The sequence below is a fragment of the Budorcas taxicolor genome, chromosome 5 (assembly GCF_023091745.1).
Source record: "Budorcas taxicolor isolate Tak-1 chromosome 5, Takin1.1, whole genome shotgun sequence".
Lineage (NCBI taxonomy): Eukaryota > Metazoa > Chordata > Mammalia > Artiodactyla > Bovidae > Budorcas > Budorcas taxicolor.
The window spans coordinates 74617997-74633040 of NC_068914.1; the positions used below are offsets into that span (position 1 = coordinate 74617997).

The following is a 15044-nucleotide window of genomic DNA, read 5'->3' on the forward strand; positions in this document are numbered from 1 at the left end:
GGTTCATCAGCCATTCATTACACATGTAATTAGCCTGGGTGAAAACAGATGCCATTTCAATGTCCTTGACATCAATTTTTTCCACTCCAAGTTATCACCCACACACACTTCTCTCTGCTTTTTCCTACTCAAGTCTGATAACCCCCCACATTCCAGACTGGGAACAGTGGTTGTATCCTTGCTGGGTTTGACTGCACATAGGCAATACTTGAGTATTCACATCCACGGAAGTAAAGGTTAACTTTTTAGTTAGTTTTGAAATGTGGTTGCCTTCGTCCTGTATCTTAAATTCCCTTCTTGGTTAGAACCAAGCTAGATAATGGCACAGAGGAGGAAAGCAAAGAGCCACCTGGTGGGAAGCAAGCCTATTATGACGGCAACAGAGGCAGAACTTCCTGCTTCTGCTACTGGGAACCAATCCTGAGAGTGTTAGCTCTACCAGTGAGGGGTTGGCCATCTACAGTACCAGGATGATAGCAGAGCACATCCACGCCAGTCTTAAGAACCAAAATCTTACTCAGAGTTGAGAAAGTGGAACGTTAAAGAGTGACAGGCACAGAGAACACAAACGTCTCCGGCCCGTGTGCAGATGGGAGCCCTGAGCACTCTAGAGGCTCAGGATCATTGTGTAAGGGATCACAGGTGCCCAAGGATACCCTGGGGAACGCAGAAGCGCAAGGGAGAGGATGTCAGTGCCACTTAACAGGAACTGAGGGCAGGACTCAGATGCAGTGATGAAGCCTGCTAATCTCAGCCAGCATCTGCCCTGCTTGGACCACTGGGGCTGACAGAACAAGCTCTAAGGCAAAACTTTGAGACCCATAGGGTAGAAACCTTATTTTCCACCATATCCCCAGTGCCTGGAACCACAGATGGCGCACAGCAGGTTCTCAATAAACACTTGTCAAATGAACAAACACCATGAGCATGGCTAATGGCATTGGAGAACACTCAGGGAAGAGCTCTCCGTCAGTACGGAGGGGGACCTGTTCTTCAGAAGATTCTTTTATTAAAACTGGGTGACACTGATAAGGGGGCAGTACAAAAAAAATTTTGGTCCATGAAAAAAACATAATAATTCAGTTAATAAAAACAGTTATCTTCAACAGGGACACTGTAGGAGTGCTGAGCTTCCTTCTCATGGTTCCAGCCCCAGGGACAGAGGCTGTCCAGTGTCACTGTGGGGAGAACCTTTCGGGGAGGGGAGGATTAATGACTGGAAGAAGATGGGGAGAGAGTCCTGCTGTCCCCAGCATGGAACAGGCAGGGATACAGGGCTGGGGGATGTGCTCGCAGGAGCCTGAGGAGGGGGTGGGGAAGCAGGGGCTTTGTCAGTTCTGCAGGTTTACAGCCCATGCCGAACGGAATTCCCCCTCTGTGCCCAGCTGTCTCCCACCCTGCTGTGTTGAGTCTGCGAGCCTGGGATATGTTAACTCGGGGGGGGGGGGGGGGGGGGGTGATACAACCTGGAAGAATTTGAGGCTCTCCTGGAAAGATGCAAAACCATCTCAGTTCCAAGGGGCCAAGATCACACAACAAGGTCCTGCTGCTACCTGAGGGGTCTGAAGCTTTGAGGGCGGGGGCTGGGGGTCACAATCCTGTGAGGCAGGGAGAGGGAAGAGTCACAAACCCGAGTCAGAGCTCTCTCCAGCCCTAGGCGCTTTCACTCCTCAGTGCCCTAGCAGTCACCAGTGGGTGTCAACTGGGCAGACAAGGGGCAGGAAGACAGGGATGGCCCAGGGCTTTTACCCGTTTGATTGCAGGCCTGTTTCTCCATGAAGGGATGGGGGAGGCAGGGCGGAGTGAATGAATGAATCACACCTCCACGCTACAGCAGAAAGGAACAGCCTCTGCTGGCAATGACAGCACCCTAGGTGAGGTCCCCGGGGCTCTGACAGGGAAAGGCAAGATTCCCCCACCCGAATGCCCTCAGTTAGGACAGACAGGAGGGAATCCTCAACAGCAGCTACAGGGAGTGTGCTGGGCGGGAGCAATACTACGAGAACAAACTCTAATACTGATGTGGACCCCCTGTAAGGGAGGGGAGGAGCACTGAGACAGCAGGCCCATCTGGAGGGCTGCGGACTGACCTGGGGCACAGTGGAGCCCAAGAGCCAGGGTTCCTTTAGTGCTAGAGGGCAACAAGGGAAGGGAGAGTTTGCTCCATACCTGTGGAGGGAAGGAAGGAAACTGGATTCTGTTATCAGGAGAGCCAAGATCAACTAGCTTATAGAGTGCCCTCAGGCCTGAGTCGTGGAGAAGGGACTATAGCTCCTAACTCCTGGGTCTCTGAAGGGCAGGATCAGTGTAGCTGGTCCCCTTGAAGACCACTTGGCCTTAGGCCCAATCCATTCAATGCACTGATTACCACTACAGGTTCTCTCTCTAATACTATCTAGAGGTCCTATGCAGACCAGGGGAGGGGAGAGGCACATGGGAACTTTGTGGGGCAAAGGGAAGCTGGGGATAGGAAGGGATGGGGTGGGAGAAGAGGAGAGCCGGTGTCACGTGAGACCCTCTTCATTCTGGTGTTGTCTTAGAACCGACAGCATCCCCTGGAAAGCCCCAAGCAAGACCAAGGCAGGTGCCATGAGGCAGGCAGCACAGGGCCCAGTAAAGAAATTGGTGCAGCCAATCAGGGCTGTGGGAGAAGCCCTATGTATTTCGGATCCCCAGGGCTTGCTCTAATTCTTGTCGTCTCTGCTGCACCTAAGGAGAAAATAGTGGAGGGAGTGGAGGATGAGACAAACCACAAGTTGCTCTTGACGCCACTGAGCCCCACCAGGTGCAGACCCCTTGCCTTTTGTCAGTTTCTCCTCTGCACCCTAGGTGCCTACCTTGGAGTAGAAATATCGACACACAGCCTCCTGGGCCCAAGGCTGGAAGTAGAACTCTGCTCGGCGTTCCTCCTCTGAGTTACCCACCACATCAGTCATGACCTGAGACAGAACGGGAAGCGGGAGAGAGAACAGGCTTGTTTCCTTCCTTGTCATCTGTTATGGACTGAACAGTGTTCCCTAAAAGATACTGAAATCCTAAGCCCTCGGTACCTGTGAATGTGACCTTCTTTGGAAATAGGGTCTCTGCAGATGATCAAGTTAGGATAAGGTCGTTAGGGTGGGCCTAATCCAATGATGGGTATCTTTATAAAAAGGGGAAACTCAGACACAGAGACAGACACGTACAGAGGAAAGACAACGGGCACACACATGGAGAACACCATCTGCAAACCAAGAAGCACCTGAGCGACTAAAAGCCAGGAGAGAGGCCTGGAACAGACTCTCCCTCCCCACCCTTGGAAGGGGCCAAACCCTGCTGACACTGTGACTTCAGGCTCTAGCCTCCAGAACTGTGAGACCATCCATTTCCCTTGTTTAAGCCACGGGGGCTGTGATACTTTACTAAACCACTAAAACAGCACCCCAAGCCACTCATGCTGTGGACAAGCCCCTGCCTTGTTCAGGGATCCTTCCTGGCACCCCCGTGCCCTGCTCCTCTGGCCAGGCTGGCTGCAGTCAGCACAGGACAGGCGAGAACTGAGGGCGCGCCTCACATACTGTGCTCACTCGTGCCTTCCTGCCTGAGCTTGCGGTGCTCCTCTCTCTGCGAGCTCCTCTCAGAGAGCACCCCTCTCTCAAATCCCAAATTCTCCAGAAAGCCTTTCCAAGCTATCCTAGTCTCAACAATCTCCCTTCTCCGTTGTTTCATCTTATTGGTACCGGTGAAATTCTGATAATGTCACACATGATTTACTACTTTTAAAATCCCATTAGCCTGGTTTCTCAAACAGAATGGATGCTACTTTGAAAGCAGGGGCCGAGTTTTGCACTCTGTATCCCCTACAACGTGAGCACAGTGACAGCACACGGTAAATACGAGATAAACACTTGACGGTTTCATTTCCATTTCCCTACTAGAACTCGCTGAAGAAAGTCTGGCCCCTCGCCTCTCCCCGGCTCTCCACCACATGCTACAGACACAGAGCAGACGTGTGCCTCTTGGGCCCAAGTCTCTGCACCTGTCCCCGGTTCTCTACCTTGAGGTCCCGGCACTGGGACTGAAGCCAGTCATTGATGAAACCCTGAGGGTCTCTGGCAAAGCTCAGCATGAACTCCCGCTGGGTCTTCAGCTGATTGATAGTCTCTATTGTCTCATGGATCTGAAAGGAAGAAGGAAAAGAAGTTCATAACATTTCCACGTTGGGGAAAAGCAAAGTTAAGTGGCAGGCAGTGTATGACTTCTCCTTGTGCCACTCCCAACCAAGGAACAGAATGCAGCCCCCAAATGGCACTGCTGCCCAGGGCCCCACCTGCTCTGGTGCTTGGTGCTGTCTCTGTCCACCGCCCGTGTGTGAAGTTTTCCTTACAGTCTGCACCATGTCCACTGTGGATGACACTACATGGGAAATTTTTAATCCACAGCAGAAACAGGTCTGGAAACTCTCAGGTAGAAAAGAAGTGGTACACAGGGCTTTCTCTGCAGCTGTGGTCCGTGGGTTTTGTTCGCTGATGCTCCACACTCTTCCTGGTAATTTCATCTACTTGTATGTCTTCCAGCACCACTGACGGTAACGAGTCCCCAGGCTGCAGATCACAGACCATTTTCTACACTCCTACTGATGCATCTGCTTGACACCTCAAGACACCTTAAACTCCCCAAAACAAAATCACTACCTTTTCCCAAGGCTTGCTTCTCCTGCTCCCAATCTGAATGACTACAACTGCACACTCCAGCTGAAAACCTGGAGGTCTTCTTAACACCTCTTCTCCCTCACACCTCACCCCACCTCTCCATCCAGTGTCCAGATCCCTACAGTTCCACCTCAACACCTCCCAAACCTAGCTACTCACGTCCATCCGTCCTCACGATCAACGCCGTAAGGTTAGGCCCATAGCATACATCATGAGCATTATTGCACCATCCCCCACCCAGGCTTCCTTCCCCCAGATCTGACCCCCTTACAGTTCACCTCCCACTATCCTGCCAGTGAGCATTCTAAATAAAACAGCACCAGGCCCTCCCATTTTCAGGACAAAGTATAAACCAGTTTACCCTGCCTCAAAGTGGTTTCAGGACTAGGTTCCTGCTTCCCTCTCATTTCTTCTCCCTGGCACCCCGAGCTTTATCTTACACAGTGAAGAGATTGTGTTTCTTCAACATGCCAGGTTCTCTGCTCATCTCTGGGCCTGCATATACCCTGCTCCCTCTTCCTGGAATGTCCTCTGCCCCCCACACCCTCAAGTACCATCATCCTTTCTCCCCTTTTCTTGACTCCCATCAGTTCAGTTCAGTCGCTCAGTTGTGTCCGACTCTTTGCAACCCCATGGACTGCAGCACGCCAGGCCTCCCTGTCCATCACCAACTCCTAGAGCTTGCTCAAACTCATGTCCATTGACTCGGTGATGCCATCCAGCCATCTCATCCTCTGTCTTCCCCCTCTCCTGCCTTCAATCTTTCCCAGCATCAGGGTCTTTTCCAAGGAGTCAGTTCTTCGCATCAGGTGGCCAAAGTATTGGGAGTTTCAGCTTCAGCATCAGTCCTTCCAATGAATATTCAGGACTGATTTCTTTTAGGATTGACTGGTTTGATCTTGCAGTCCAAGGGACTCTCAAGAGTCTTCTCCAGCACCACAGTTCAAAAGCATCAATTCTCTGGTGCTTAGTTTTCTTTAGAGTCCAACTACCATGTTGACTCCCATGTCCTTCAAGATTAGGTTGGGGCATCACCTCTTCCAAGAAAGCCTTTCTGTTTTCCTTTGTGTTCCCAGAGCCTTTCTGGCTTTACTTGCATGGACTATGTCTAATAACGTTCATGGTAATAACAACAGAAGCAGCAGCCGCCATTTATTTTTATGTGCCAGATACAAGGTCATGTCTTCACATACATTGTCTCATTTAATCCTCATAACAACTTTAGAAAAACAGGCATTATGGTTTCACAGATCAGAAACTGAGGCTCAAAGCTATTAAGAGATATAGTTAAGAATCAGAACTTATGTGTGTCTGGCTCCAACCAGCACCAGAGTGCCCAGCATATATTGGGTATCAATATATTTTGAACGAATATCAAAAATCAAAGAAGCCAAGAAGCTGTGATAGAGGGCTGGTGACACCCAACCATCCAGGCCATGGTCCCTACCTTGTTGTCTAGAGTAGCAATCTCCTGCTGGCTGGCAGTAGACAGCAGAAAAGAATTCATCTGGGTCTTCAAGGTATCATCCACTTCCACATCAATGTCATAACAAGCTGTCTTTTTCTGATCATTCGGGTCAACACTGAGGAGGAAACCAAGGGGGCCTGGTAAAGGGCTTATTCCCTAAGACCTAATTACACAAGTCTTAGACTGAAGGGCAAGGAGTTGACTGCAAAAGGGTACCAGAGACCTTGCTGGTGTGACAGAAATGCTCTGTACTCTCCCTGTGGTGGTAGCTATAGGATGTGCACATCAGCCAAAAATCATCAGATTTTAACTGGGTGCAATATACTGCATATAAGCCTCAGTAGTAATGGTAAAAAGTCAAATGGTACAAAAGATAGCCAATGAAAAGTAAGTTTCTCCTTCCCCACGAAGAGACCACTGCTACAGTATCTTTACTTATTAAACTTAAACTGACTCTGAAAATACATTCAAGTAAATACACACCACACAAAATAAAACGTGACCTAAATTTAACCACACGAATATAGGACAAACTAGCTTCTACTGACCCAGCGTATGGGTTGTAGGAATTACTATCAGCTGAGTGATGATGGTTCAGGGTCTAGTGAAAGGACAGCTTTACTGGAGTTAATATGGAGTAAGGGAAAGAAGGCAAAGACTATGTAGAGCCAGAAGACATGGTGCTCTGAGGAGAAAGTGCCTTCTTTCACTATCTGCCTAGACATGCCTTGTCCATCCATCTTCTGAACAGAAAAGCAGGCAGAAGTAACGGGAGTTGGAGTCTCAGACTGGAATGTCCTACCACCCAGAGAAAAGACAGGAGTTCGTCAGTGATGAGCTGATAAATTCTAATAACTGATTCTCCAAAAGAGAAAAAGAATGGTAAGAAAAAGCCCTGACTTGGAGCATTTGCTAATTTCTGTGTTTTAACTATTCTCAACATGGTTGATTTCAAGATGCCGACATTATATCACTCATTGAGGAACTGGGAAGGGATGTGCAGTAACACATCATTAGATAGTATTTCCACCACACAGATGCAAGAGACAGAAGTAACTTCAAAAACACACACCAGTATGTGTATGTCAGTTGCTCAGTCGTGTCTGACTCTTTGAGACTCCACGGACTGTAACCGGCCCGGCTCCTCTGTCCATGGAATTCTCCAGGCAAGAATACTGGAGTGGGTTGCCATTCTCTTCTCCAGGTATTTTCCTGACTCAGGGATTGAACCTGGGTCTCCTGCATTGCAGGCAGATTCTTTACCATCTGAACCACCAGGGAAGCCCAAACACCAGTAAACCAATATAACTCAGATATGATGACTTTCTGAGTACATTTACACTTATTTTTTATATAATGTATTTAATCGCAAGTTTATATAATCCTAAATAATGACTGTGTTTAACAACCTGCTTATAAATTTCCTAAAAATTCTGAGAACTGACTTGTGCAGGTGATACAAGCCAGCTCCAGCACACACTGCCTTGCGTACACATCCTTACCTGATGACATGATTAATGATAATGGGCTCAGGTGGCATAAGCAAGGCATGGAGCCGTTGGGGAATCTCTGAAAACTTCATACGTTGAGACTCAAAGATCTGTGGGAAAGAGGAGAAGCAGCTAAGAGTACACCTAGTGCTGCAGTGGACTTGAGAAAAGAGTGGAGACTTTTCTCACCTGCTGGAGGTACTTGTCACAAATGACAAACTCCCGCTCATGTGGGTCCTGGAGCTTGTGTGTCTTAATATACTGCCACAGTGCTTGAATGATCACCGGACGGGTCTGGGTGTGGATGCCCAGGAGCCGAGCCAGACGAGGGTCTAATTTAAACTGAGGAGGCTGGAGAGAACGAGGGTACAGAGGTGAAGCTACTGAGCTGAGTCTATGTGCTATTATGGGGCACTTGGTGTGGCCACACATTCATGCCATTCAACAGGCATTCATGGCGTGCTTTCTCTGGAGCAGAAAAACACGAAGAGGAACTCAGAAATGACTAAGAACCTATCCCTTAAAGATATGCAGGGAGCTAACAGTCTGATGGCAAATTCCCTGCAACTAGACTTAAACTGCCTTTAAATGTCAGACTGCTGATGGGATGGGGCTGAAAGCTGGGCCTCCTCAGGGCAGCAGATACCTGGTAGTCCAGCATCAGCAGGACAGTGCACCGCACATTCACGTCTCCTGGCCGCTTCACCTGGAAGCCGTCCGTCTCCTGGGTAGTGGCGGTCCTGTGCCACTACAGAGAGGAAGATGTCAGGGGGTGCTCTCCCAGAGGAAGAGCTGGGGTGGGAGGGAAGAGCTTCTGTAATGACTGAATTTTCAACTTTGATTAATGAGGCTACTGGAGAAGAGCAACAGCATGAGACATTTTAAAAAACCGCATATGACTTTGGGATTCCTGTCTATAAGGAGACAGACATTTTAATTCTGATTGCTCAGGGTCACATTTAAATTAGCCTGTATTTTCAGTGATAATTTTATCCACAAAACGGATAATATACATGTGTACAGTAAAATAACATAGCTATCATCTACTGAGTACTTACTATGTGCCAAAGTATTCTAGGACATGTACTTGGATTATCACATTGAATCCCCACAACATCCATATGAGAAAGGCACGATTAAACCTATTTTACAGATGAGAAAACTAATGCTTACAAGAATGAAGCAAGCTGCCCAAGGTCAACAGCCAGTAAGTGGTGGAGCTGTTATCTGAGCTCTGGTGTGTTGGAGTCCACAGTCCACATTCTCAGGCACTATGCTCTACTGCTATAAAGTTAAATATATTTACAAATTTCTATTGATTCTATGACTTACTTCCCTTATTAGATGGTAAAGACCTTCCCATGTTTCTTAGTGGTTGAGGTTAAGGGGCTGCGGCTACACTGGCAAAGAAAGGAGCAGGTTAAGTTCACTTGGAGTGCTCGACTATCTCATTCTTGTTTTGACTGTATCACAAAGAACACTGCTGCTAACAAGGTCTTTAGAACACTATGTAATCAGGCATTATAATAAAGAATTTTTGATGATTTGGAATGTGAATCTAAACAAAGCAGGAACCAAAAGCAAGCAGCAGATCTGTAAAAGTAGCCTTGCTGCTGCTGCTGCTAAGTCGCTTCAGTTGTGTCCGTCTCTGTGCAACCCCATAGATGGCAGCCCACCAGGCTCCCCCGTCCCTGGGATTCTCCAGGCAAGAACACTGGAGTGGGTTGCCATTTCCTTCTCCAATGCATGAAAGTGAAAAGTGAAAGTGAAGCCACTCAGTTGTGTCTGACTCTTAGCAACCCCATGGACTGCAGCCCACCAGGCTCCTCCGTCTATGGGATTTTCCAGGCAAGAGTACTGGAGTGGGTTGCCATTGCCTTCTCCGAAAAGAGAAGAAGTAGCCTTGGTAAGGACTAAATCCTATTAATGAACCCCCTTAAACACAGCACTTGTTACCAGGAAAAAAGATGAATGGCGTGTGGAGAGCTACATCTCACCATTCCTGGCATGTATAAAAAGCCTCCATTAGACTTTCTCTTGAGAGTGGGGGCAGCAATCAAGATAATTAAATTTAAAAGGTGGGACAAGTCAGACTATAAGAACTCTTGGGTCCAAACAGTACCAAAACCAAACATCTAGTGCCACCTGGAGGCCAATGTGCAAACTGCATTGGAGGTACCCACGCCCCTCTCCCTAGACACTGAAGTTTAGCTCCCAAGGCCATCATCCACTACTGATAAAGCCAAAGTCTAGAGGACGGAACTACTCACTTCTACCAGATGGTTGTCTGGTCCATACAGGTCTTTGTCCAGTTCGATCACCAAGGATTTAAAAAAAGAAGAAAACTTCCTCTTTTGTTTGGTGGCATCATATTTGGACAAGGCTGACTGGAAAAGAGAGATGAGACGTGATGTTAGAAAAAGCCAGAAGAAATTCCCCAAAACAAAGTCCCATAAACAAGGAACCCACAAAAGCAATGGGAAAAAAACAAAAATGTCTTCTGAGTGTATCTTAGGAAATGGCAAGGTAGGTGTCTATTAAACAAGTTGCGGTAGCAACAGAACCCCGAAGAAGCAGCCTATAACGTGTATAGGGTCATTGGCTTGCCCACCTCTTTTTCCCAAGGGAAATGATGCAAGTTAAGCCAAACCTTTACACAGAAAAAAGCGAGTCTGAACAGAGAAAATTCTGACTCTAGAGGAGAAATGAATCACAGGTAATAAGCAGCCAGAACAAAAACAGCTTTATCTGGATGACATGGCACCACTGGCAGATGGACTGGACCTATATAGAGAAAACGGAGGCTCCGACATTGACCCCTGGTTCTTCTGAAAAATGCGTTCACACTGGTTTGCCTGTGAACAGCTAAAACTAGAGAGCCAGAGAGTATAAGGGAATGGCAGGTGAGCGTCTCCAAGGAGCTTCTGGGGTGGGAAGCTGGAAGCTATCACCTGGCAGCTGATGTTCCCCATGAAACAACAAAGAGCCAGGCACAGAAATCAATCCCACATAAACTGCGAGCTGTTTCCAATAGGAGCTGGGAAGACGGAGAGGCCACAGCAGAAATCAACGACCTCAAGGACTCAGGGAAGAGAGCATGGCCCAAATGTTAAGTGCAAATTCACTTGGTTTACAAGAAAAAAAATAACTGAAAAATCTGCAGATACTGCCAAACCCAATGGCTAGCAGCATCAGAAGAGAGGTAAACAACAAATCAAATCCCAGCACAATAAGGTTCTCGATGTGATACCACAGAGAGGGCCAAGCTGTGGGAGCCAGACACAAAGAACCATTGTCTGTTAGTGCAGAGAACACAGTGACCCTCTCCCTGCTGTTTCCAACAGGAGCTGTAAGCACCAGTCAGGCTTCCTGCCAACCAGACAATACTGCTTGTTCCCAGAAGCTCCCACCCTAGACACCGACCACAGTGGACCTTGAACTCACATCCTCCAGGAGCCGTCCTTCTACCCGAAGTTCCCAGGAAGCCACCGTCCCTTCTCCATCCTCAGCATCTGACTTAGCCGGATTGAAAGTGTTAGAAATGAAAATTCGCAGCTTCCGTTTTTGCTGAGGAAGGCAGAAACAGGATTGACAGTGGGGCCTCAGTGGTTTGATGTTGAAGACAAGGGTCCCCCCAAACCCGACAATGACTCCTAACAGACTGGCTTACTGTCTACCCAGTCCCTGGGGTGGCTGGATGGAGATTCCAATGAGAAGAGGAGCACAGGCCACGGGCCTCAGTGCAAATGCATTCACCGGGATGCCAGGTAGACAGTCATGCAAGATGCCAGGTTCCCAAGGTGGCAGAGCAGTTACGGCAAAAACACCAACAGGGTATATTTCTGGTGCAAGAACTATCAAAAGCCCCTTCCCCTTTGCTGTTCTGTTCTTACGTTTCTAATGTAATTCTCAGTTTGTAGGCAGAAGAGATGTAATTTAAATGCCAAGGAAAGCTGTGCTATGCCTTTGATTTCTCATCCTAAGCCTGCTGAAGGTTCCTGAGTCCTCTCCTTTGGCTCTCTGCCTAGTACTCTCCTGTGTTACCTTGATGGGACGTTTCAAGGCCTCCTGGATATCTAGCCGTTTCCTCATGATAGTCTGGTCCAGTTTCCTTTCAAAAGCCAAGAGATCCATATAGGCCTGGGATTCTGGTACCAGTTCACGAATCTTAGGGAACAGAAAGATATCATTGGGATCTAAGGCTGACCATCTCTACTCTCCAACTCACCACACCCTCAAGAAGGTCTATACCCTGGACTCACCCTTTGAGGTAGAATTTTGTCAGCCATCTTCTTTTTTTTTGCACTGTTTGGAATAAATACTGTTATCAGGTTGGGATGGAACTAGCCAGAACATGAAGACAGGCTGTCAGCACCTCCATTTATAGTAAAGTGAAGAAACTGCAAAGCTTGTCTCAAATCGAAGACACCCCCGCCCCTAACAAACACGAAGCAATTATTTCAAGAATGAGCACCGCCTGCTGACACGGCACTGCGCTTCTCTGCTCAGGCACCCCAGCACCTGCGTCCTCTCAGGCCTCCTCCCTCCCTCCCTCCACCCTGGGATCATCTTACTTGTGGTTCCGATTTTGGACCGCCTGCTGCTGGACCTGCTGGATCTGCTGAGGCGCAGGTCTCTTGCGGGACTGGTCCATCCCTGACTGGGCCAGGCCAGGTCGGACTGAAGGGTTCCCCCCATAGCCAGGGGGTCCCATGGAAGGTCCCTGAGGTGTCATTCGGCTGCCTGGTAGCATACCTGGTCTCTACAGAGGGGAGAGGACCTAGAGATGTCATGGCTTCCCCTGCAAATCCCACCAAAAAAGGGAAAGTGGGGGAGGCCTGAGTTCTTTGAATGAAACAAGGCAGGGAGGTGGGGTGGAGCACAATGGTGGGGTGGGAGGAGAGCCCTCTACCTCTCTGATATCCAAGTAATTGGAACTTCCACTGCTCCAGCCCTGACTCCACAGGAGAATATAGCCCCAAAGCAAAGACAGCCAGACTATACTCAAATCGGCGCCCCCCTCCCCGGTCTACTTTGTATCTGGCACACTGGACATCTCTTCTAGTCCCATATTTACTCAGAGAGTACTGTCAGGCACTATCTCCTCAGAAGCTGACCTCAATTTGCCAGCTACACCTTCTGTGTTCCTGGGCACTGGACCTGCCTAGTCCATTTGCACTCAAGGTCTCACAGGCCCACGTCTGGCCTCACTTCGTCCACCCTGGTTTTACATCCTGACTCCCCAAGAAAACAATGCCTCTAGGAGCAGGTGGGGATGCTAACAGCCTCCCTTCCCTTCCCCGCAGCGTCTCCCCCGACCCCAACTCGGCGCCCGAATCCCTCCCAGGCGCGTCCCTCCTCCTCCTCCCCCCACCCCTGTCACTCCCAGGCCCCCGCTCGGCCCCGCCCCCGGCCCGCGCCCCTCCTCCTGCCCCACTCACCGGATAGGCCGCTCCAGGCATCGGGGAGCGGTATAGCCCTTGACCCGGCGCCGGGCCCATTCGCACCGGAGGCCCCGGTGTCCCGCCCGGGCCCAGGGCAGCCGCCGCACCCGCCCCTCCTGAGGCGCCGGCGCCGCCGCTCGGAGCCACAGACTGGAAACCCGCCCGGGCCGCCATCTTTCCCGGAGCCGCTGCTGCAGCTGCACAAAGAACCGGAACCGGAACTCCCCCCACCCCCCCCCGCGCGCCCCCCGTGCGCCCTCCTGTCCGCCCGGCCGGCCCGCCGGCACGGGAGGCTCAGGGCAGCGAGACTGTGGGCTAGAGGGGAGCAACTAGCGGAAAAGGCGTGTGACCACTCCCTCCAGCTTTCACGATCCGGGAGGGAAAACCATCGAGAAGAGCTCTGGGACAGAGAGGCCGTGCGAAAGGGCGCCCCCAGGCCGACGGAGGGAGACAAGGACCTGGAAAGGGGGACTACTGCACCATCCCTACGCGAGGGTGATGGGAGTAAATGCTTCATCTTGGCGCAGTGCGTTTACCTTTCCAAACGCAGTGCGTGTTTCCTTTCCTTCTCTTCCTGCTCTAAGCCCAGCACACTGAAGAGAACGCACTGTTTATTCCATTTTACAAGCAGGCGAGGTGAACTCAGTAAATGACTTGGTGAAGTCAACCAAGTTAGTAGTAAAGTCGAAACCTATAATGCAGATCTTCCGGTTCATAGTCCGGGGCTCATTCCATAAAGTGCCTCAATAACTACAGGAACTTCAGCCCAGCTTTCCCCCTGACTTTTAACCTAAACTGCTACCAGATTTTAAGTTTATTTCGAAGTGTGACCCTTCCTCCTCGCCAAAGAATCCTTTCTGCTAGGACTTCTTTTTGGGATCTTTGTTGCCTTTGACCTCTTCCTCTTTCCCTGCCCAGTGGTTCAAACCATTCCTGGTGTGATGTCAGCCTGTCCCATCCCAGGAGGACCAGAGCACCCCTGCTCCCGCCTCCTTACTCCTCCCGATTGTGTGGCCCCAAGCCAAGCTCAGCTCTAGACACTTAGTGGGAAGGCCTAAATACTATTCAAATAAGAGAAGAACGACACTGAAGAGGAGATGGTTAAAACCCAGTTTATTAGACCAGAGGCATGCGTCACCCATAGCCCTGCCTGCTGTTCCCCATCCACTGCACACCCTTTGGCCTTGCTCCTGCTTCCCTCTGGAGAGGTTTGATCTCTAAGGAACTCCTGGGAACCAAGAGTTGCCAAAGATCCTATGGCCTCACTCTCCAGTTCCAGGCCAATGCACAGATGACCTGCCACAGGTCTTGTTCTGGGGTTGGAGGCTGAGAGGCAGCTGGACAGAGAAGGCCTGGGAAGGGGCAGGGCTCTGGCCTGGGAGGAGTGCCTGGTGGAAGGGGCATGGCAGGTCCTCTATCTCGCTGGTTTCTCATTAAGGGAGGAAAGGAGGAACAGAATAGCAGAGCTTTCAACGTCCCCTCTAGGCCTGTCTCTTTCGTTCCACTATCAAACGGTACCTCACCAGGAGTATAAGGGATGGGCTTGGGTATTAGGTGAGCAAAGAGGCCTGGGCATCCAGAAGGAGGCAAAGGCCACTGACTGAAGACCTCAGCCTCTGTGGGTCCACACCCTGCTGCTTTTGTTGCAGTCATCAGCTCACAGCTCCGTCTCTGCCACCCTTGCCTTAGTGCGCAGAGCAGATCTCCATCCCAGGGGTGGGGACTCTCGCTGTAGCAGCCCCTTCCCTGGGGAGGCTGCAGTCAGCCAGGCAAAGGACAGTGGGGTGGGTGGAGCAGGGGAGGGAATGTTAAGGCTGCAGGGAAGGCAAAGGAAACCCAGGCTGGGGGGACAGGGTGAGGCCAGAAAGAGGCAGAGCTTGTAATTCACAGCTTCCTTTATGTCGCCACCGAGACAGTGCGAAGGTTACAATGCGCGTGTCGTCTCCTTGTG

At 50.0% G+C, this 15044-nt stretch overlaps 1 protein-coding gene across 2 annotated transcripts; it reads right to left on the bottom strand.

Moving 5' to 3' along the window:
• Positions 1–862: 862 nt before the first annotated feature.
• Positions 863–13276, bottom strand: SMARCD1 (SWI/SNF related, matrix associated, actin dependent regulator of chromatin, subfamily d, member 1). Of its 2 annotated transcripts, none has more exons than XM_052639629.1 (13): positions 13091–13276; positions 12224–12411; positions 11912–11954; positions 11694–11816; positions 11094–11216; positions 9920–10036; positions 8296–8397; positions 7839–8000; positions 7662–7759; positions 6139–6274; positions 4037–4159; positions 2838–2939; positions 863–1598 (listed from the first exon to the last, which is right to left on the bottom strand). In XM_052639629.1, the coding sequence occupies exons 1-13, from the start codon at positions 13265–13267 to the stop codon at positions 1509–1511; spliced, it is 1584 nt and encodes a 527-aa protein (XP_052495589.1). In that variant the 5' UTR covers positions 13268–13276; the 3' UTR covers positions 863–1508. The 2 variants fall into 2 exon arrangements, with proteins under 2 accessions (XP_052495589.1, XP_052495590.1); XM_052639630.1 differs by having other exon boundaries at positions 863–2709.
• Positions 13277–15044: the final 1768 nt, after the last annotated feature.

What these genes read in the sequence shown, in the direction of transcription:
- SMARCD1 (XM_052639629.1), bottom strand. Translation starts at nt 13,267, where the DNA reads ATGGCGGCCCGGGCGGGTTTCCAGTCTGTGGCTCCGAGCGGCGGCGCC. An exon ending in AAGGACGGCTCCTGGAGGAT is followed by an intron (nt 10,037 to 11,093) that starts GTGAGTTCAAGG and finishes TCTCTTTTCCAG; the next exon opens with TCAGCCTTGTCCAAATATGA. An exon ending in TTGCTACTCTAGACAACAAG is followed by an intron (nt 4,160 to 6,138) that starts GTAGGGACCATG and finishes TCTTCCTTTCAG; the next exon opens with ATCCATGAGACAATAGAGAC.